Source organism: Manacus candei, unplaced genomic scaffold (genome assembly GCF_025592945.1).
Source record: "Manacus candei isolate 608988 ecotype Guabito, Panama unplaced genomic scaffold, ASM2559294v1 h1tg000021l, whole genome shotgun sequence".
Classification (NCBI taxonomy): Eukaryota; Metazoa; Chordata; class Aves; order Passeriformes; family Pipridae; genus Manacus; species Manacus candei.
In genome coordinates, this window is record NW_026138069.1 from 5,184,333 (window position 1) to 5,203,877 (window position 19,545).

Consider the following 19,545-nt stretch of genomic DNA (forward strand, 5'->3'; position numbering starts at 1 on the left):
TCATTGTGGTAATATCAGATTAAGTTCATGTATTTTTAAGCAGAAGTCCCTGCTGTGGTTAGTGGTGCGTTCTGTCTAACAGCCAAAATTATTATATAGTCTGAGATATTGAAATAACTACCTACACTAATATTTCATACAAGTTATTACTTATTTCTAAAACAAAAATTGGAAAAAAGTATTTACACAGAAGGGTTTGTTAGATATATTTCCAGCATCGTAAAAATAAACAAATCCACTTGTTTTAATACAGTTTTGCAACACGTTTGCCAGATGAAAATAAGTGATAAAGTAATAATCATTTTCTTGAACTAATTAGTTCTCTCAATTGTATGTGGAATGAAAATGATTGTCTTCACCACTCAGATGAAGACATTGCTTATTTTGCACACATTACAGTGACAGGTATCATATGGTCCTGATAAGACTTCTTCAAAACTTAGAGAGATCTATGCTTGTCTGATACACAGTGGCACCTGTATTTTGAGTACATCCACATGGCTTAGTTGTCTTTCCTTCCCATAGTTTTAAGTATGAGGCCTATATAATGAATGCACCGCAGTTTTAAGGGAAAATTGCCATTTAGAATTGGAAATGGGTTTCAAAGGAATTTAGCAAAATGAAGATGATGAATAATAAATGAACAGAGGATATGCTTGGGAGAATGTATCTCAGCAAGACATAAAGTCTTAGTGCACTTCAAAAGAGTTATGACTGGATTGTTATTTCAGCCCAACACAGAGGTAATTTAAGTAATGAAATATTTAAAGATAAATAAATTTAAATATATACATTTGACCCTTTGCATAGTGTTCTCTACTTAGAAGATGCAATTTCATTAAATTTTCTTTGCTCCAATGAATTAGAAGAAAACCAAAAGAATGACTGGTCCATTACATTATCTAAGTGATATTCATTAAGTTCAGGTCTGCTATTTTATTTCATTCCATTAGTGGCAAAGAAAACTATAAACAAACCAGAGATATGAGAAATCTTCCTATTTGATCCTTGAATATCTGTATTAGCTCTCTTGTGACCAAAGAGTCAGAGGGAAGACACAGATGAGAAGTATGCACGCTGTGCTCTATGAATGAGTAAGAAAAAGTGGCAGTTTATCATCTGGGCTTCTTGTTTTTTTTATTAAAACGCACCTTTCAACACAACTAGGATTTAGGGCAAAACTCAAGGGAAAGGTATTGAGTAAACGGTGTGCTTCCAGAGAGAAAATGACAGAGCGTGTATGCTTACTGCTGTTTACTTCTTGCACACAGTTTTCCATCAATACCTCTAAAGGGGCTTTAAAAATTAATATTGTTGTCCTTGCCTTGTGCAGGAGAAGCTGAAATGCAAGGAGACGAAAATGGTGTACACAGATCCTGCAGGCTAGCATTAGGGCTGAGAGTACAACTTAAATCTCTGACTTCTTGCAACTTCATTGTAGAGATTTCTTATAACAAACTTCCCACTACCTTGTTTGACATTATACCTTGCAGGAAGTCTGACCCTTTAAATAAGTGCACAAAGATAGTACATCTAATTTCTGATTTCTGGTTCTAGTAGCTTCATTGAAAAGCTGTAGCCAGTTTCTGAAGAGCTGTAGCAGTGAATTTCTTCATGTCTCAGTGAAGGAGGTTTGTGACTTGTTTGCCCTTGCTTAATGTAAGCAGAGACTGGGATTACAAACCGCTGGGCTGGCACATGTGTGATGGGCCATGTTGATGGATGTACCCTGTGGTTGCAGCAGCCTCACAACTAGCACTTCTGGCCATCAGCACCACAGCAGGAGGCTACAATGAACAAGGAGAAGAAATCAAGAGGCAGAAAATGAGATAGAGGCAGAAAAATAAAAGTTATTGCTTGATCTTGATGAAAATTGAAACGGGAATATTTTGTCTTCTCTTTTTAATGTATCAGTCTGTGTGTACTGAGGAAAATTACATTTAACAAACTGAATTGCAAAATTATTCATGATAGAAACAAAAGTGATCTATTTGAAGTCTCTGTTACCTGTTCAGTATCACTAATTACCATTAGATTACATGAGACATGCGCAGAAATAAACTCTCATAACACTATCAAGAAATTGATGCTGCAACACATGCTGATGCCCAAGTGTCATCACAAGCGCTAGTGGTGTTTTTTTTCAATAGATCTAGTTGGGGTTCACTCTGATGAAAAGTGGAAGGCAAGGCTTAATTGGTTAAATTAGTGCAAAAATCTGCATTTCCACATATGGTCACTGAGAACAGTACTAATAATGAGATTTTCAGGTTACGTGAAATGTTATGTCAGAAGCATTTCAGTAAAAATTTGCTTTGAGATTTGTGAGTGAATTGAATATATAATGCTGATGGGAAGAAAACAGTGAATCTTCATTCAAAACCAAGGAGAAAACATCATTTTAATCTATACAAATCAAATCCTCCCCTTTAATAGGCATTGGATCCTGTTTTCGCAACAACTATCTCTTAAAATCAGATTCTGACAGAAATAGAACTTTAAAAATATACAGGGACACAAATGAGAATAATTTGTTGTGATATTTTTTGTTACACATGTTATTATAGAGCTTTCATTATAAAATTATAATATTTACTCATTATTACAGTCTGAATAGTAATTGGGAGTAGCTGCTGATTTCATGGATTTACGTGTAATTGACTCTGCTGTTCATGGGAGTGGTTTTTGTTTTGTTTTTCCTTGTCTACTGCATTAAAAAAAATAGGTTAATGCCATATGTTTTCTATCATTACATTTCTGATATTTCTGTACATTTCTATTGTTACATTCTGGTAGCATGGAAAAAAGAACAGTAAGTTTAGGAGTTTCTAGTATGATTTCTAAAACTGATCTTTAGAAGGTGGTTGAAGAACACATGCATGTTCTTTATATGATATCTAAGTTTTTTTTATATGAAAAGGTTTGTACCAGCATGTCTGCTGTGGTGTATGATCTGGAACTTATGGGAAGCTGTCAGGGTACCAGGGAAGACATCCTATATGTTCACTGCGTTTTTATACCTTCTTCAAGTCTGTTCTTTGTTGCTGTAAGAGATGGATACTGGGATAGGCAGGTCTTTGGTCTGACTCGGTATGTCTGTCTCACAGGGGACATGCAGAGCAACTTTCAACTTTTCTTCTGGGTAATCAGAAGAAAACCAAAACAGCCATGTGGGAGAGATACAAGCAAAGGGTAATAAAACCTTTCATCCAACTTACAAAGCCTGCAAGAGTGTTTGCTATGTATAAGAATCATCATTTTGTCAGAAGAACATTATCTGGCTTTTCAGCCAGCAGTGTGACTAGAGAGGCAACATAAGGAAAGCAGTGTGAGGAATATGTTGATATGGTTTAACACCACTTCTAATGAAACTAAGAAATGTTCATGAACCAGCTTCATATGTAAACAGACTATGGGCTAGAAGAAATTATATTCAGTATCTAACAATATCAGAAGTATTTATTACAACAGGACTAGAAGCTCAAAGCAATGTAATTGCTTTGTAGAACATAGAAGTTATATTTCTCTTTAAAGCATGCTGCTTCAATTAAATATTCCTTTTGTGTATTCATTTAATATTCATTTTGTCTTCTACTGCTATTCTTTGTAAAGGAAAAATGAAGAGTGAGAGGAACTTATTCTATAAAGAAAGTATTGGATGAAGAACTGTTTTAAAACTGAGTAATGTTTTGAGAATTAGCTGAATAATTATAATTATAATAGTTATAATAAGTTATAATAAGCCTAAAGGAAAAGATTTGGAGGTGATAAGAACAGTACAAAGCCAAATAGTTCTGCACTGTGAGGTGTCAACCTTTCATGTTTGTGCATGCGCCCGTACATACTTCAGATAAATATGTTGCACCACTACTGCAAACTGGAGGCTCTCGATAGTTTCGGTGCAGATAGCAATTTTCAGGGTGTTAAGCCACTGCACAGTCAAATTACTTTGGAAAGAAATGTGGTATGAAAAGTGTAGACCCTGTTGCAGTTTCTTTAAAAAATTGAATCTGCACAACCAGGGAAATAAAATAAATATTAAACAGTGACAAATGTAAGAATGTTAAGAAGGTGGTGAGTGGGGTGGTTTTTTTGTTTTGGGTTTTTTTTGGTTGGTGGGTTTTTGTGGTTTGTTTTTGTTTGTTTGTTTGGGGTTTTGTTTGTTTGATATTTTTTTTAAAAAAGCATTAAATTAGGTTCTCAGACCTGCCTGTCTGGGGGGAATGAAGAACTAGCATTATATTTAAAAGGGGAGAAGAATTTTGAGACCATTTTATTTCTTTATGGTTTTTATTTGGTGTTTTTTTGTACTGTAGAAATATATACTTTTTTACCCTCTTGATGTTTATAACAAAGGGGAAAAAAAAAGTCAGTATCTATTATAGTTGTCAAAATATTAAAGCACAGAGAAAAGCACAAAGCAGACAAATAACCTCTCTACCAAGTGGTGTTAAATGTGGTGTTAAAACTACCATGAATTACAACACAAGAAGCCACTGCATCAACAATAGCAAAGCTTGTTAAATTCAAAATTTTTGTTATGGAATACACAACCTTGTCTTAGATTCACTAGTTTTCTAATATACAAAATTTATTTTCCTCCTTACTGGAGGAAAATAAATAATATCTGGTTCCAGTAATTGTGAGGTTTTAGTATGACAGTGCTGTTAGGGAAACACTGAATAAGCATTCTGCTTTTTGTGATGTCAATGTCAGAATTTAAACTGGTATGTATATTTACTCTTAGCTCATTTTGTGTGTGTTACATTCATGATTTTAAGAGAAATTTGAAAACAGATGCATAATGTTAATGACCATACCATGAACTGTATCAGGAACATATGTGAATATATTTTCCTAATGGATATTAATAGGAAAAAAAATAAAAAGGCCCGTGTTTTATTAAGTGCCTTAATAATTAAGTGCACACCTAGAAAGGTAACTAAGTGGCTGATTTTTATATACTTTGGTTTGCCTTTATCCCATTATTTGAAAGTGTGCTCTAGAAAACCAGGGAAACAATGTGCAATTTAGAAATTAGATTAATTTACATTACTTTTTAATGGTAATTTTTTTTATTTCATTGTTAATTTGAGAAATTTCAGCAACTTGTTCTTCAGATTCTGAAATTCTTTGAACTGTGCCATGGCTTACACTCTCCCTTATACTATTAGGAAAAAAAAAATTGATCTAAGAGCCAAATCACTTGTAGGCCTATTTGGTTCCCCATTATATTCCTCTGAAACACAGGTATTATATTTTGTGATGTTGAGAATATTTTCCTTTTTTTATCTCTTTTATATATCCCAAATTAATTTTCTTTGATGTAGACACTGCCTTGCATGTTCTTTTCAACCTCTGAAAGAGGAGCCAAGAAAGACAAAAGGATTAAATAGAAACGACAGTCAAGGTGATCCATAGCACTCCTAGAGGGGAGAATTTGCTGGCAAAGAGAGCAGACAGCCAGTCATACAGCACCCAGGGAGTCCTGCCATGGGTGGGAAAGATGTGAAAATAAAGGTTTTGTCTTTACTTTCTTGACACTCCCAACAGTATAAATTACAGAACCTGTCTCTCCAAATGAGGCTAGCTCGTTGTGTTGGCAGCATGTCAGATGCTGTATTTAGAAAAAAGAAGTATCAATAATTTATCTAGAATTACAGCATTTTGCTGTACTACTTTTTGCAGGTAATGTATCTGTATCAGTGAGACTGTTCCCTGTTTAGATTTTCACAATTAAGTATTACCTGGGGTAAAAACACTTAATTGTAGCAGCAGTTGTTTTTCCTTTGTCACTGTAATTGTGGAAAGCAAATATAGATTATACAGGCATAGTGTACCAAGTTACAGACATGCTTATCATATTTGAATTTAGCAAAGCAGACTGCAAGTGATTTTAGCAACAGCTCTGGGGCTGTTATATTCTTGGTGACCTGCTGTTCACCCAGCTCCTTGACCAACTCTGCTATCAAGAGCTGCAGTTTGCACTCACTGTCATCTCCTGAGTTCTTCAAATACTTCTTGATCTGTGTCTTTTTGACCCCTCTCGAGATTTACTGCTTAGGCTTGAACTGTATCATGTAATACTCGCGTCCTTCTGACTCTCAGCCCTGTATCACCCAGTTAACCTTCTTGGCCCTTATCATATAACCTTTTCATAATACAAAGACATTTGAGGTTCCAATACTGGGTAAGGTTATCTTTTTTCTGAACTTAGAAAAAGTAGATTTCTGCTAATCAGTCTCTCAATAGTCTCTTTAAGTACAATCCTTGCAAAATACTGAAAACTAAGCTGCTCATTGTCTTGTGCAGTCTGAGTCTCTCTTCCTGGCATTAAACTGTTAATGCTACTTACAGGCACCAAACCAGTAACACAAAACGGGTCAAAACCAGTTCTCATGGCAAGTATGGCAAAATTCAAATAAAATCAGTGGAATAAAAAATGGGAATAACGTCTTGCTTGATGCTTTAAGATATGTTTGGAGTTTTATGTTTGGGGATACTTGGGGATTGTTTTGTCTTTCTTTGTATTTGCATGAGGAGAAAAGCTTAAAGGATTTTCATGTAGCCTTATTTGCCCTGGATCAAAGTTCAAAGTAAGTTCTTTCTTTTTCAAACAGTGATAATTTTAATACCTGAAACAATATTAAAATATACAATACTAAATACTGTGATAACTTACTTTGTTATCAGCTGCAAAACTGTCTGCTTTAGTGGAGGTTTAGTCTTCATTTTTTAAATCCATTGTGATCAGTCTCTGAAATTTCAAAATAAACCTACAGTAATGGTTAATTCACTTATGTTTCTGCTTCCTAAAAAAACCTAAATGTTAATCTTCCAGAAGCTTAGACGGAATCTTAATATTGTATTTTACAATAATCTCTTTAGAAGACAAAGAATTACAAATGACATTTTAAGCTCACTAAGACTTCAGTGACAACTCCCAACAACAACAAGAAGCAAGCTTCCTATTTATTTCTGTAATTGCCAATTGTAATGTGCTGAATAGTTAGAGCGGATAAATGATAGTATTTTCATGAAACAAGTCCAGCTCGTTACAAACTATGATTTGTTCATCTAAGTATATTTGAAACAAAATCCAAAGGAAAAACTACTTTGCATTCACAGCAGCAGCATTTTTTCCCCCGTGTGAAATGGTTTGAGTGCACATAGATCCCACTGGCAAGGCGTAACTGGATACAGCAGGGCGAGCAGAGTGTCTGTGTGAAGACTGTTTCAGTGGGAGAGAACCTAAAGAATATTCATAAAGAGCAAATTAAAATATCATATGAGGCCTTGATTAGGCTTGACAGCTTTCCTAAATACATTCTTGTTGTTACTAGTGTTTAACATCAACTGAGGATTTGTGAAAGAGCAACCAGCCACCCACTACGTCCTGCAGCCTTTAAGTTAAGGTAGTGAGTGAGACATTGTCTTCTGCTGATCTCTTTCATTCTGAGTTGCATATCTATGCTACATTAGTTTCTGTGACATTAATTTTATCCCAAAATTTCACTTTTACAAGTACAGTAGTAAATGTACTACTTATAATAATGATATAATACAAAAAGCATGTTGCAGGGGATCTCTAGGTGGTTTTTTTGTACTTCTGAGGATCATTTGAAGCCTCTGCCTTCACTATTTTTTCATCATTTATCTTCAGTAATGTCTTGACCAGCAGGCAAAGAAATATTGTAAGGTTGTGCTGGATACTTTCTCTTCTATCTGTTACAATGAGGGAAAAAAAATGCCAATGGATTAGGAATACTTTAGGATTTATTTCTTGTTTGGTTGTTTTTTTTTTTTAAAGTCACAAAGCCCCTTTACTCAGTTCAGAGACATTTATTTTCCTTTTTTTCTATGATTATTTTTAAATGAAAACTCTGTCTTGCCTTGATGCTTGCAATGTGTTTGGGGCCTCTTAAATTAGAAGTACATTACTGTAGACTCTTGATAAATGAGAGAGTAAGATTGGTAACTGTAAAGAAAATTGGAGAGGAGCTTCTCTCTTTGTTCGTGAGGTCCACATAAAGAATGTATGGCAACAATGTTCCTCAGCAAGTGCTTGAGGTTAAAAACAGTGACTTGTGATCCTACAAGGAAATGTGGATAATTTAACTGAAGATTTCAAATTGTGCAACTGAAAGATGACAGAAATATTGGTTAATGTAGATGCTAGAAATTGTTTTTTAAAAGAAAAAAAATGGTATTTCTCAGAATAATTTTGGTCAAAATAAGTTTCTGTTCATATAACTAGAAATACATCAAATATTATTTTATTATTTAAAAACTAAAGAAAAAGCACAATGGCAATTCCTCTTCTACACCCTAAATAAGACAAATGAGTTAATTAAGCTGGTGAAATTACTGAGTAGGTATTTTGAAATCAATTCATTGGAAGTTAGCTTGAAACTCTTATTTAAAGGAGCACTGAGTGTGGAAGTGTTAGGGTGGGATTTTTTTCCTTAATTTTTTTATTTTTCTATATGTTCCCTAACCCCAAAGAGAAGTGTAGCTAGTTATGAAGTATGGTACCAGTAACAGTTTTTTTGTTCCTGCACATATAAAACTTACGTTAAAAACCAAATGTTCACCACTGATTCTATCATACAAATATACAGAAAAATTCTTTTGGTTTTGTGTTTAAAGTTTTTCTGCTTAAAAGCAGCACGAACAACTTTTTTTTTTTCCTATGTGTTCCCAGTGTACCATTTTTTAAAAAAGCAGTTCATGGAGCCATTTATGGAGATGAGGGAGATAGCATAGAAAAGAGAAAAAGTCTGAGCAAGTGGAGAGTATGGCAGGGAGCAGGTGGCCAGACTGCAGGGCCAGAGTGATTTCTGGAGATACAGGACAGTTTGCTGCAATTTAAAGTCACTGGTTTAGAGGCACAGAGGCTTAGAGGGCAGGGAAGAAATATATATATAACTATTTTTTTGTTTGTTTGTATTTCCTGCCTTTTTATTCAGCTTTTTTTCTTTAACACCTCTTCCCTCCACAAGTTTTAATTTTCTGTGCAAATAAAATCTGCTTTGATCAAGTGTGGAAGCACTTTAGTTTTTTGAGGAAGCTCACTAAGGACAAAACCTTAAACAGATCCTTACCCCAAAGCTGTGGTTCACTTTTAGACCTTGTCATAGTCATATAAAGAAGTGTGCAATAAAATTAAAATTTGTGCTTTTGGTGTACTTGCAGTCTTGGTCTCTAAATGGATTATTTTGTATTTAAACTTAAAAATTAACCTAATGTAGGTAAGAGGGAAGATCAGATACATCGCTTAGAGTTTTGTGTCAACGTGCACATGAACATAGAAATGCTGAGTAGTTGTTTGTCCATGTAAATGTGGTTTGTTGATACTCACTGGTAATGCTTTTATAAAATGGCTTGCTACTTCACAACACAAGAAAAATAATGCAATTTACTACTTGAGCCTATCTGTGCACCTCATCATTATTTTGTATTCAGTTCTATAAACAACATACTTGTAATCAAATGAAAGAACTTATTTTTACCCAGTTTTCACAGTCACATGCAGTCTTTTTGTTCATATTTAAGTTGCTGAAGGCAGTATTTATTGCATTGAGGCTGAAATTTTTAACATTTGCATTAGTATAAACCTACCCAAGAGTTGGATTGAAGATACTTTGATGACAAGCACAATTTTTAGGTACAATGTATTTCTTAGATTATTGATGACTGTAAATTTGATAGAATCCCAAATTAGCAAAATTTTCATCTGGATTAAAGACCTGGTCTTAAAGAAGAGGGATTTCTTCACTGAACACACGAGGTGTAGTGACCTGGTAAGACAGAAATTTGAAGTTTGCAGGATAAAAATTTAGCTTCATTTCAATCACGATTATTTTTTATATCTCTACTCTAGTTGAATATTTTCTGCAGCCTTTATTCTTTAAAAATTGGCAAGTGTTCAAAGTGGTGTTCTGAAGAAATTATATCTCTCAACTCAGTGTAAATACGCCTAAATTAAATACGATAATGATTATGTCATTCATGGAAGGCTGGTTAGAGATGAAGTAGTGCAATCTTGCTGAAATGAAAACTGAAATGTATTTGTATTAAATATACATTCATTTTTCTGAATAGCTAGCTGAATCTTGGAAACCATAATTCAAACTTAAGTATAGCAGAGTTTCCATGGGCTGAGTCTGCCAGCCGGCATTGCTATTTAGTGTACACTTTTAGGGTTTTAGAACTACAAACAAACTGTTCAGGCACAGTGTCCATTTAAAAAAGAAGCAATGAGGAGCAGAGGCTAAGTGTATGGCCTATCATCAACCCATTCCCAAAGTGGTACCAAAGTTAATATTGGATGAACAGATGAAAATTGTGTTGAAGTCAATGAGAGTTTTAAAGCTCACGGGAATCAGTAATAAGATGTGGCTTCATATTCCTCCCAGTCATTCAATAAGAACATGTTGTAAATAATTTGTGTCTTTCATAGTTCATTTACTTATTCTTGTGCAGTACTAAAATTATGCTGTTAACCTGCTTTGGAAATAGCAAAGGCTGAGCCCAGCTTTACTCACACAAATAGTCTTGTTACCGGGGTCAGTCAGATGAATGAGAATTGTGTGGCCTGGCCCCAGTTTCTTCATAGAACATGAACACTACTTAGTCAGAGAAAATGTCTTCTGTGTGATTAAGTGACTGCAGATAGACAGATTTTTTTCATAAATGATTTCAGGGGTTTTTCTGAACTGTTTGTTCAGTTGCTCTTACATAATAGTCAGTGCACAATGTGTACGAGTGGAGGTCTTAAAAAACCTGAAAAATACACGTTTTTTTTACCCTCTGATTTGTGGATTTCATGGATTGAACTGGGTGAATATCAAAGTTTTAATAATGGAAAAAACAACTACATCAGCTTTCAATGATATAGGTTTTATTGATTTCTGTTGACATTTATTATAACGACGTGTTGCATATTGAGTATTTGTCATGAACTGTGGAGATTTTAAAAAGCAGTGGGTACAAGTTACCTCTAGATATAGCTTACTCCTGGGGATATTCCAATTGGACACAAGAGGAAACTTTCTCACAATGAGAATAATCAATAATTGGACTAATCTCCCCAGGGAAGTGGTGGATTCCTCAACACTGGACAGTTTTAAGATTCAGCTGGACAGGGTGAATTGAGCTGTCTTGTCTACACTGTGCTTTTACCAAGTAAGGTTGGACCAGATGATCCTTGAGGTCCCTTCCAACCTAGTATTCTACGAGTCTATGATTCAGTAACTTCTGTTCTTTGGGGAGTTACCAGCTGGTATGTCTCTGTCTTCAAGAACTTATTCTGTTCTATAATAATATCACAAATTGTGTGGAACAAACATTTTTAAGTGGCTTTTAATTTTTATTTTAGTTATAATAAAGACTAGAAGTGGCCTACTTGTGTTACCAATATTTTTCAAAATGTATTGTGATGTTGTTCTCATTTTTGTGGAAGGAAGAGAACATGATATTAATTGGCATCAGGGTATGAAGTGTAGTACAGTAGAAATGAAAAGCAAAATCAAAACAGTCCAGGAAGGGGTATTCAAGCAGGTGAGAGAGATCGGATTCATGCCTTGGAAGGGAGAGCTTTAGCTTCTGTCTTAGCAGTCAAAACTAGGTGATGAATTTGTGGTTGCTAAGTTCTTAGTTCTCTGATGTGATTAATTCCTGTATATGTTCTAGAAACTAAATATTCACTTTGTCTAGGATAAAAAGTGAAATGTATCCACAATCATAAAAATAGGAGATGAAGAGTCATCCCATACTTGTGCTTTTCAAGTTTGAGTTTCTCTAAGACTGAAATTCTTAGAGATACAGTAAATGCTGTGAGCTTGCTTTTGCACTATGCCAGAAAAATAATTCAAGTGTGCAATGTAAGCATCTTTTCTTGTTTTTCAGGTCCATGGGGGAGATGCATGGGAGATGACTGCGGTCCCGGAGGCATCCAGACGCGAGCAGTGTGGTGCGCCCACGTGGAGGGCTGGACCACCCTGCCCACGAACTGCAAGCAGCCAGAGCGACCGGACAACCAGCAGAGCTGTTTTCGGGTCTGCGACTGGCACAAGGAGCTGTACGACTGGCAGATTGGCAGCTGGAACCAGTGCCGGCCTGTCCTCTCCCGCAGCCATGAGAAACCCCTGGAGTGCCTCAGAGGGGAGGAGGGGATCCAGACAAGGGACATCACCTGTATACAGAAGTCCAATGGGGTTCCAGCTGAGGATGTCATCTGTGAGTACTTTGAGCCGAAGCCCCGGCAGGAGCAGGCATGCCTCATCCCATGCCGGCAGGACTGCATCGTGGCCGAATTCTCCCCCTGGTCGGAATGCTCGAAGACCTGTGGCAACGGGCTTCAGCATCGAACTCGGCACGTTGTAGCTCCACCGCAGTTCGGTGGGTCTGCTTGTCCCAACCTCACCGAATTTCAAATCTGTCAGTCTAGCCCATGCACTGTTGAAGAAAGCCTGTATAGTCTAAACGTGGGACCCTGGAGCTCATGCTCAGTGCCCCATTCAAGACAAATAAGGCAAGCAAGGAAGCGAGGGAAGAACAAAGACAAGGAAAAGGACAGAGAAAAGGCAGTTCGAGATCCTGAGGCTCGTGAGTTAATTAAGAAGAAGAGGAATCGTAACAGGCAGAATAGACAGGAGAACAAATATTGGGACATACAAATTGGGTACCAAACAAGGCAGGTCACATGTACTCACAGAAATGGGAAAACTGCTGCTCTGAGGTAATCACTATTTCTGAATTTGCATATCCTAATTTTTATTTGTTTACAGTAAAACATGCATAAGTGGATTCTTCTACACAAGCCCGAATCTCAAAATGGGACTCACTATTTCCAGTCGAACATCCATCATCAAGCTCAAGTGTTTTTTCTGTGACATGAAAACATGCAAAGTGTGTTGAGGATCATACTAAGCATCACATACATGTACACTCTTAAACTGTGTTAGCTCCCTAGCGTCTCTTTGTCTAAATAGATTTGCCCCAAAAGCTTGAAGATATTTCTCAAATATCTGCTGTTTCAGTGTGTTCAGGCAGGCGTTTGCTCTCTAACTAGTTGTGCATTTTTGGAAGAGCTGATGTTACTGCTTTTAAGGCTCTAGGTAAAAAACCTGGAAACAGTAAAAGTAGAAAACAAGAGAGAAAGATGCTGCACAGGAAGGCAGTATCTACTCATTCCAGTATTTTTGTTTTGAAATAGAAGAAAATGAAATATTGTTTGTCCTTCTTGATTCCTATTGCAAAATTTCTGAAAGAGAGACTGTAAAACCTCTTGGTTTCTTCTGTATACCTCCTCTGTTTCTTTCTCATCTGCACCTTTATGTTGGCTATCTTTTGGTCCCTCTCCCCTACCCTCCCCCATCATATTCATTCATTTATTTTTTTTTATTTATTATTTTACTTTTCAAGAGTTTTGGCAATCACAGATGTTTTGGTAATTCTTTGTACAGGCTTCTGGGTGCATTTCTGGAACCCTTTTATCTTTGATTTGTTTGTTTTATCTGGCATTCTCTTGCTGGCTCATGTATTTCTTTCCTATCGTCCAGAATGTTTGTGTCCAACTCAAAAATCTTCTTTGAGTCTAATCTTCCCATCTGTGATGTGATTCTTTCTATTTCCTGACCTCTAGTTCAATACCTGATTAATCAATTTTACTTCAGCTGTGAAATGACTATGATATCTTGCTGAATGAGGCTGACTCCCGTTGCTGCTACATTAGTATTTATGGATTTCTTCAGGGTATTTTACTCTAGTTTTTGTTGTGTGAGTTAAACATTCTATCACAGAACTTGTAACTGCTTCAACCTTTTCTATCAAAAAACATATATTAGAGATTATTTCATGTGTAGAAAATGTTTTTCAAATTTATTCTTTTCAAGAGAGGATCCAGCAGTAAAATAGGAAAATGATGACAGGTCCCTGACTTAAGGAAAGAACTGAAAGGTTTGGGTTTTTTGGTTGGAAGTAGGGACATATGGGTGAAGATGCAAAGTGTCTGGGAGTATGTAAAAACCCATCACAAGGAAGAATGGAACAAGATTATCTCTATATATAATATGGATGTATTAGAAAAGGAATAATGGACTAATCCCAGCAGTGTCAAATGAGGCTCAGCTTCTCAATACTGGGAATAGTGAGGCTCTGGAAAAAATTACCTGGGACATATGTGGCACCTCCATCTTCGACGGTTTATAAGAATAGGCTAGACAGTGATGTCAGTGATGTCATACCTAAAGCAGCTCTTGGTTATGGAAGAGGGACTGACAGCACAGTTTTTTTGGCAGTCTCTTCTAGCTCTGATTGTCCTTAGTTCTTTAAGATTTTGATCCACAGTTGGATGAATGTCTGCACAAAAAATCTCAAAATCAGTGTGCTCAGGCAGGTGTTGGCTGCAGCACTGTCTCAGTGCTGGTACAGAAACAGATTGCCTTTACTCCTTTCTTTTCCATCCTCACATCATACCCCCCATACTGTGCCTCGACCAGGAACACTATTGCTCTTTAAATACGGGGAGTGATTTATTAAACACCTGTTGCTATCAGATAGCAGCTGGCCACTCTTTTTGGAAGTCCCTAAGTTCTTGAAAGGCTATAAAATTTACTGAGAAAAAAAAGAAAGGGAAGAATGACAGAACCATGTGCTGAAACTCTTATAAACGGTAAAAGAAAGTAAAAGTATAGTGGAAGTCAATGGCATACTTTACTCATCATCTTTACACTCACTCTTGAATTCACTTAGATCAGTAATGCTGTCTTAAGTTCAGATACCTCAGTGTATTATGCACATTTCAGTCTGGTGCAGGAAATGGATGAAACCCTCTTGCCTGAGGCAGTGAAACAGTAGATAATACAATGTAGGAGCAGTTCTTCAAAGGGAAGAAAATTATATAAGTGATGCAGTGGGCATTTTAATGTCTAATAGGTGAGATTTTATGTTGTAAATGCACAAAGGATTTCTAGTGGTCTTCAAAAGTTTAATATAGGACTTTTTTTCCCCAGTTGCTTATTATAAACAAGAAAATTTGGTTAAAGGACTCATGTGAGAAATTCTGGCACTGATAACTTAGTTTTCAGGGACCTATGTATGTATATCACCTATATATCTATTGCATCATTTGCACTGCACTCTTCACCAAGATGTCAAATGCTTTATTCCGTGACTGGCATTCTAGAATCTGAAACAATAGAATTATTTTTCTGCCGAGAGTGTCAGTGCAGCTAGATCAAATGATTTTATAATCTCCATCACATAGTAACTGTTACTAAATAATATAGACAAGTAAGGTGACTGGAAAACCTGCCATTCTCATGTGAAATGCTTTTCAGCTTGCATAGTCCATTTTCAGCAATCAGAAACAATCAGCCCCCTGGCAGCATGACTGAAAGAAGAATAAAAACCCTCAGGCAAGGAATAATTTTTGCAGAGATAGCAAAATTGGTATAGTATAAAAAGAGTTTTAAAACAGAACAACTTTCAGAAGGGTGCTCCAGAGAAGATGGTTCTGTAATGCTGTCAGCAAAACTTCAAAAAAGGCAAATCCTCTTGACACATCAGCACACCAGGCATGGTAAAGAGAAATGAAACAAGAAAATCAAAGTTTAATTTATTGCTGAGTGAAAAATAGATGGTCTCCCGTGAAGGATGAAATATTGGATTTTGTATTGCTCATTCTGCAATAACGTAGGTGTTATACGGCCTGTGTTTGCCTTATGTTCCCCTTGGTCTGAAATTCTGGTGCACTGAAAATATTTTAAAAATAGAAATGTTGGAAAAAAATAATTCAGAAATTTTTAAAGGTGGCTTATAAAATGACTGCTCTGGATAGCTAACAAAATCTGGACAATGCTGCTGTTAGAGTAGAGGACAAAACTGATCCTCTGAAATGTTTCCTCTTTGGTGAAAGTGGGGTTTGCCAGAGGTCCCGAAGAGAACTGTTAGACAACAAACTGTTAATGTAGAGAAACATAAAACATATGTTCATTTTATGTTGCAAGTCTGTTTGCCCTATTACAAGTTGTAATGATTATGCCTCATGTTAAGACTATAATTTTCTACTGTAATATAGACTCTGGTTTCACTTTATTCTACTCTGCCAAATTACTGTTTTTGTGTCTCAAATGGTTCCTCATATTTATTTTCCTGAGCAGACTTCTGGGGGAAAGTTTAGCAAGAAAGGTTTACCTGGTTTTGCCTAGTTTTTTACAAGTCTAAGAAGAAGGGTTTGGAAAGACTGGAGCACAGACAGTTATAACTGTAGGAACATGGAACAGAACTAGAGTATCTTCTTGGCCTGTATGTTTCTGCATTTCAGCAAAGATTTTGAAATCCACTGACAAAGCACATCATGTTCCCCTGAAGCAGCTGGCCCACAGGTGTGGGGATAGCCTGTCATCACTAAGAGTCACTTAGCTCAAATGGCTGGAAAGTGAGCTGTAGTTAAAGCAGTTCTGCAAGCATCTACTGCCTCTTAAAACAAAGATATCCCAGGAATTTCTGCACTATTTCCTTTCTCTTTCTCCATCATTTGAATATGGCTTGTTTATCTTGCTTAGGCTGGGACCAAAACTACTCCTGTTTGAATGGCGGGAGAAATGGAGGAGACCAAGTAGGAAACCATCCCTGCCAGCTCTGGCTGCAGTCCTCAGAACTGGTTAATATTCTCTTGGCAACACTACTGTAGTAGAGACCTGTTTGTGAAGCTGAACACTACTGATGACCTGAATGACCTGAAATGAGAATTCAAGAAAAAACAGTGAAATTTTATATATATTCAGAACTTTTACTTCTTTGCTGGGAAATAACCTTATGCAATTACGATAGTGGAACATAATGGTGGGGGCAGAAAAGAATCCAAAATTTTAGAAATGCTGACTAGTTCATGAGCAGATTGGTTTAGCCTCTTTGTGCATTTGATCATGTGATCATGTTTCGTTAGTTTCACATCTGTCCTTCTTAGAAAGTAAGTATTTGTTATTTCTTTTCATCCTTCTCATTGATTCTGTGCACTCATGAAATATCTAGCAAATTATATCCACATCTTGTAACAAACTCTCTTGGGAGTTTCTGTAATGGTCTTGTTGTAGTGCTTTACTAAATTTGAAGTTTGGGAGAATTTGACCTTTTGTTTATTCCAATATTATAGTTAAGACATGAGATATGACAGTAGGGCCAAAATTATGGAATTGTTTTGCTGATTTTGGGCGTGCAGTTCAAAGATATGTAATGCCTAATTTTTCAGCTTACTTCAAGTAGACCTGCATCTGCTTAAAGCAGAGTCATTATATTCAATACTGACCACAGGTCTTAAGCTGGATACCCAGGAACTAAGGAATTCAAGAATGGCCAATGGAGTATTTAACCGATGAGCAAGTGATACTTAGGATGTTTTAGCATGAGAAAAAAGATAGAGAATCTGCTCTTCTAGAATGGCATTTTAGCTTTCTTTTCCTTTCCAGGTCCTGAAGCCTCTTAACCCAATGCTTACCTTCCAAATAACACAACAAATGTCTCTATCCATGGACTTTTGTTCTTCTTATGAATTAGAGACTGTCTGATGGAGGAAGATAAAAAAACCAAATGTAAACTGCATAAACCTGTTGCTTTATTTCTTCTATTATTTGGAGAAGCAGACAAGTCATGCTGTCAGACAGCAAACAGAAGAAAGATTCAGACATACAGTACAGCAGCTCAGTTTGTTGGACCCTGTAATGTACTCCTTGCTTGGAAAAGATCTTGAGAGATTCTCTGTACTTCTCTGAGCATCTCTGTGAGGCAACAGGCAGAAAGAGTCATATGTATGAACGTGGCAGTGGTTAAGGTAAAAAAACTTCAAGGAGATGGGCTATGGGAAGGAGAGAGAAACAGCAATGCAGAGAGGATGGGTCATAGAGATGAAGGAGCATAAGAAACCTTTTGTTTGTTCATTGAGGACCAGATGAAAACATATATATCTGCATGTGCTTTTTATGTTACTAGAAAAGCAGCTCTACGGCTGTTTTTGTAGAGGAAGCCTGCAAGCTAACCACACTGTAAGGGTTTAGAAGCAATAAGTGGTTCACTTACAGAACACCTGTAAATATCACATATTTGGATAATGAACTATATACAGTCATCTTGATTCATTAACTTGGAATCACTTAGAGCACATGCTGTTAACAAATGGAGAATAGGAAAGAAGTAGTCTTGGAAGAAAAACCTCTTGATAACTAAAAACGGCAGGGTTAATTGTCAGGTGCATTGGGATAATAAAAATGTAAAATATTAGAGAAACGGGATGCAAACATACTGCTTTCCTACCATTTTCCACTATGCCTTAAGAGTTTCCATGAATTTGAAAGTCAGAAGCATCCTGTAGTTTTTTAATGTGACTTTGGTGGAGACAGTATTTTCTGTGGATATGCATAATATTATTCAGTGGGTGTACCTTTCTATTCTAAGTACCTGCTCCATCATCTTGCCGAGGCTGCTGTTTTGACAGTGGCTTGTCAGTATTGCTACACATTTGACATACCATGCCAAAATCTAGATTTAAGATGGAAACCTACACACTGTGCTGAATAATTGAAACATCAGCAATGAACAATTTCTTTTTCCACACCATATTTTAACTCCTTTCATACAGTGAACAGTTTTTCTGTCATTTAGATGTATGACATTCATATATATCTGTACAAAGCATCAAGATTGGATGCCTTTCTAGAATATGATTTTTATTCAAATAAAAAAAATCTTCCTTAGCAAAGTATAATAGCTTGTAATGTAATGAGGGTTGAACTACATGTTCTGATAATCCCTTGTGGCCACAAATCCTATGAGTGAATAAATGAATTCTATGAATGAATGCAGTGTTGAATTTCTAGCCTTAATATAGTAAGAGATTAAGATACACAGTGGTAAATTGAATTAGGCACTGTGATCTTCAGTGAAGATTCTCCTGCACTGTACTTTTATGCATATTTTCTTCCTCGTCAGATAATTTTAATGTTAACTGACTTCAATATGACTAAATAAATACATATGAATCAAGAATTATTTTTCGAAATTCTTGACTTCTTTATATTGGTATTATCTCATGATAAATATTCCCCTAAGGAGCAAACTAGAATGTATTACTTTTTTGGATTTCTTTTGTATTGTTTGTTTTTTTTTTCTATTATATAACTGCTAAGCATAGTCTAGGATGTAGAGTATGCCCTTGTTTTCTTGATCAGCTTTATAGAGTTATGGTATGGCTGCATGTGAGATGAGCATCCTCCTGGGACATACTGTCCCTCAAGGTGAAATTGCACAGAGTGGGAAGTCACAAAGTTCCCTTCCAGATCCTCAGAAAAGCAGGGTTGAGTACTTCAGTGTCTAACTTTCAGTGGTCCCACTGAAAACAGATTGTGCAGCGTACCTCCTCATATTGACTGCTTTTTTTCCAAATGTTGGAGACTGAGATGAAACCAGTGATACTGTCAAATCTAAGCATCAATAAAGGGAACAAATGTAAAATAATACCTTAAACACAACTAATATTAGTAATAT

The 19,545-nt window shown here is 36.2% G+C and overlaps 2 protein-coding genes across 6 annotated transcripts in view; one reads left to right on the forward strand and one right to left on the reverse strand.

Moving 5' to 3' along the window:
* Positions 1–19,545, forward strand: part of THSD7A (thrombospondin type 1 domain containing 7A) — a 280,912-nt gene that overhangs the window by 146,109 nt on the left and 115,258 nt on the right. For all 5 annotated transcript variants that reach the window (XM_051786011.1, XM_051786016.1, XM_051786015.1 and 2 more), the window contains one exon: positions 11,911–12,742. In XM_051786011.1, coding sequence (XP_051641971.1) covers positions 11,911–12,742 — 832 coding nt within the window. The remainder of the gene's footprint in view (positions 1–11,910; positions 12,743–19,545) is intronic.
* The window catches only part of PHF14 (PHD finger protein 14), a 362,909-nt gene that overhangs the window by 5,675 nt on the left and 337,689 nt on the right, over positions 1–19,545 (reverse strand). The gene's annotated exons all lie outside the window — the stretch shown is intronic.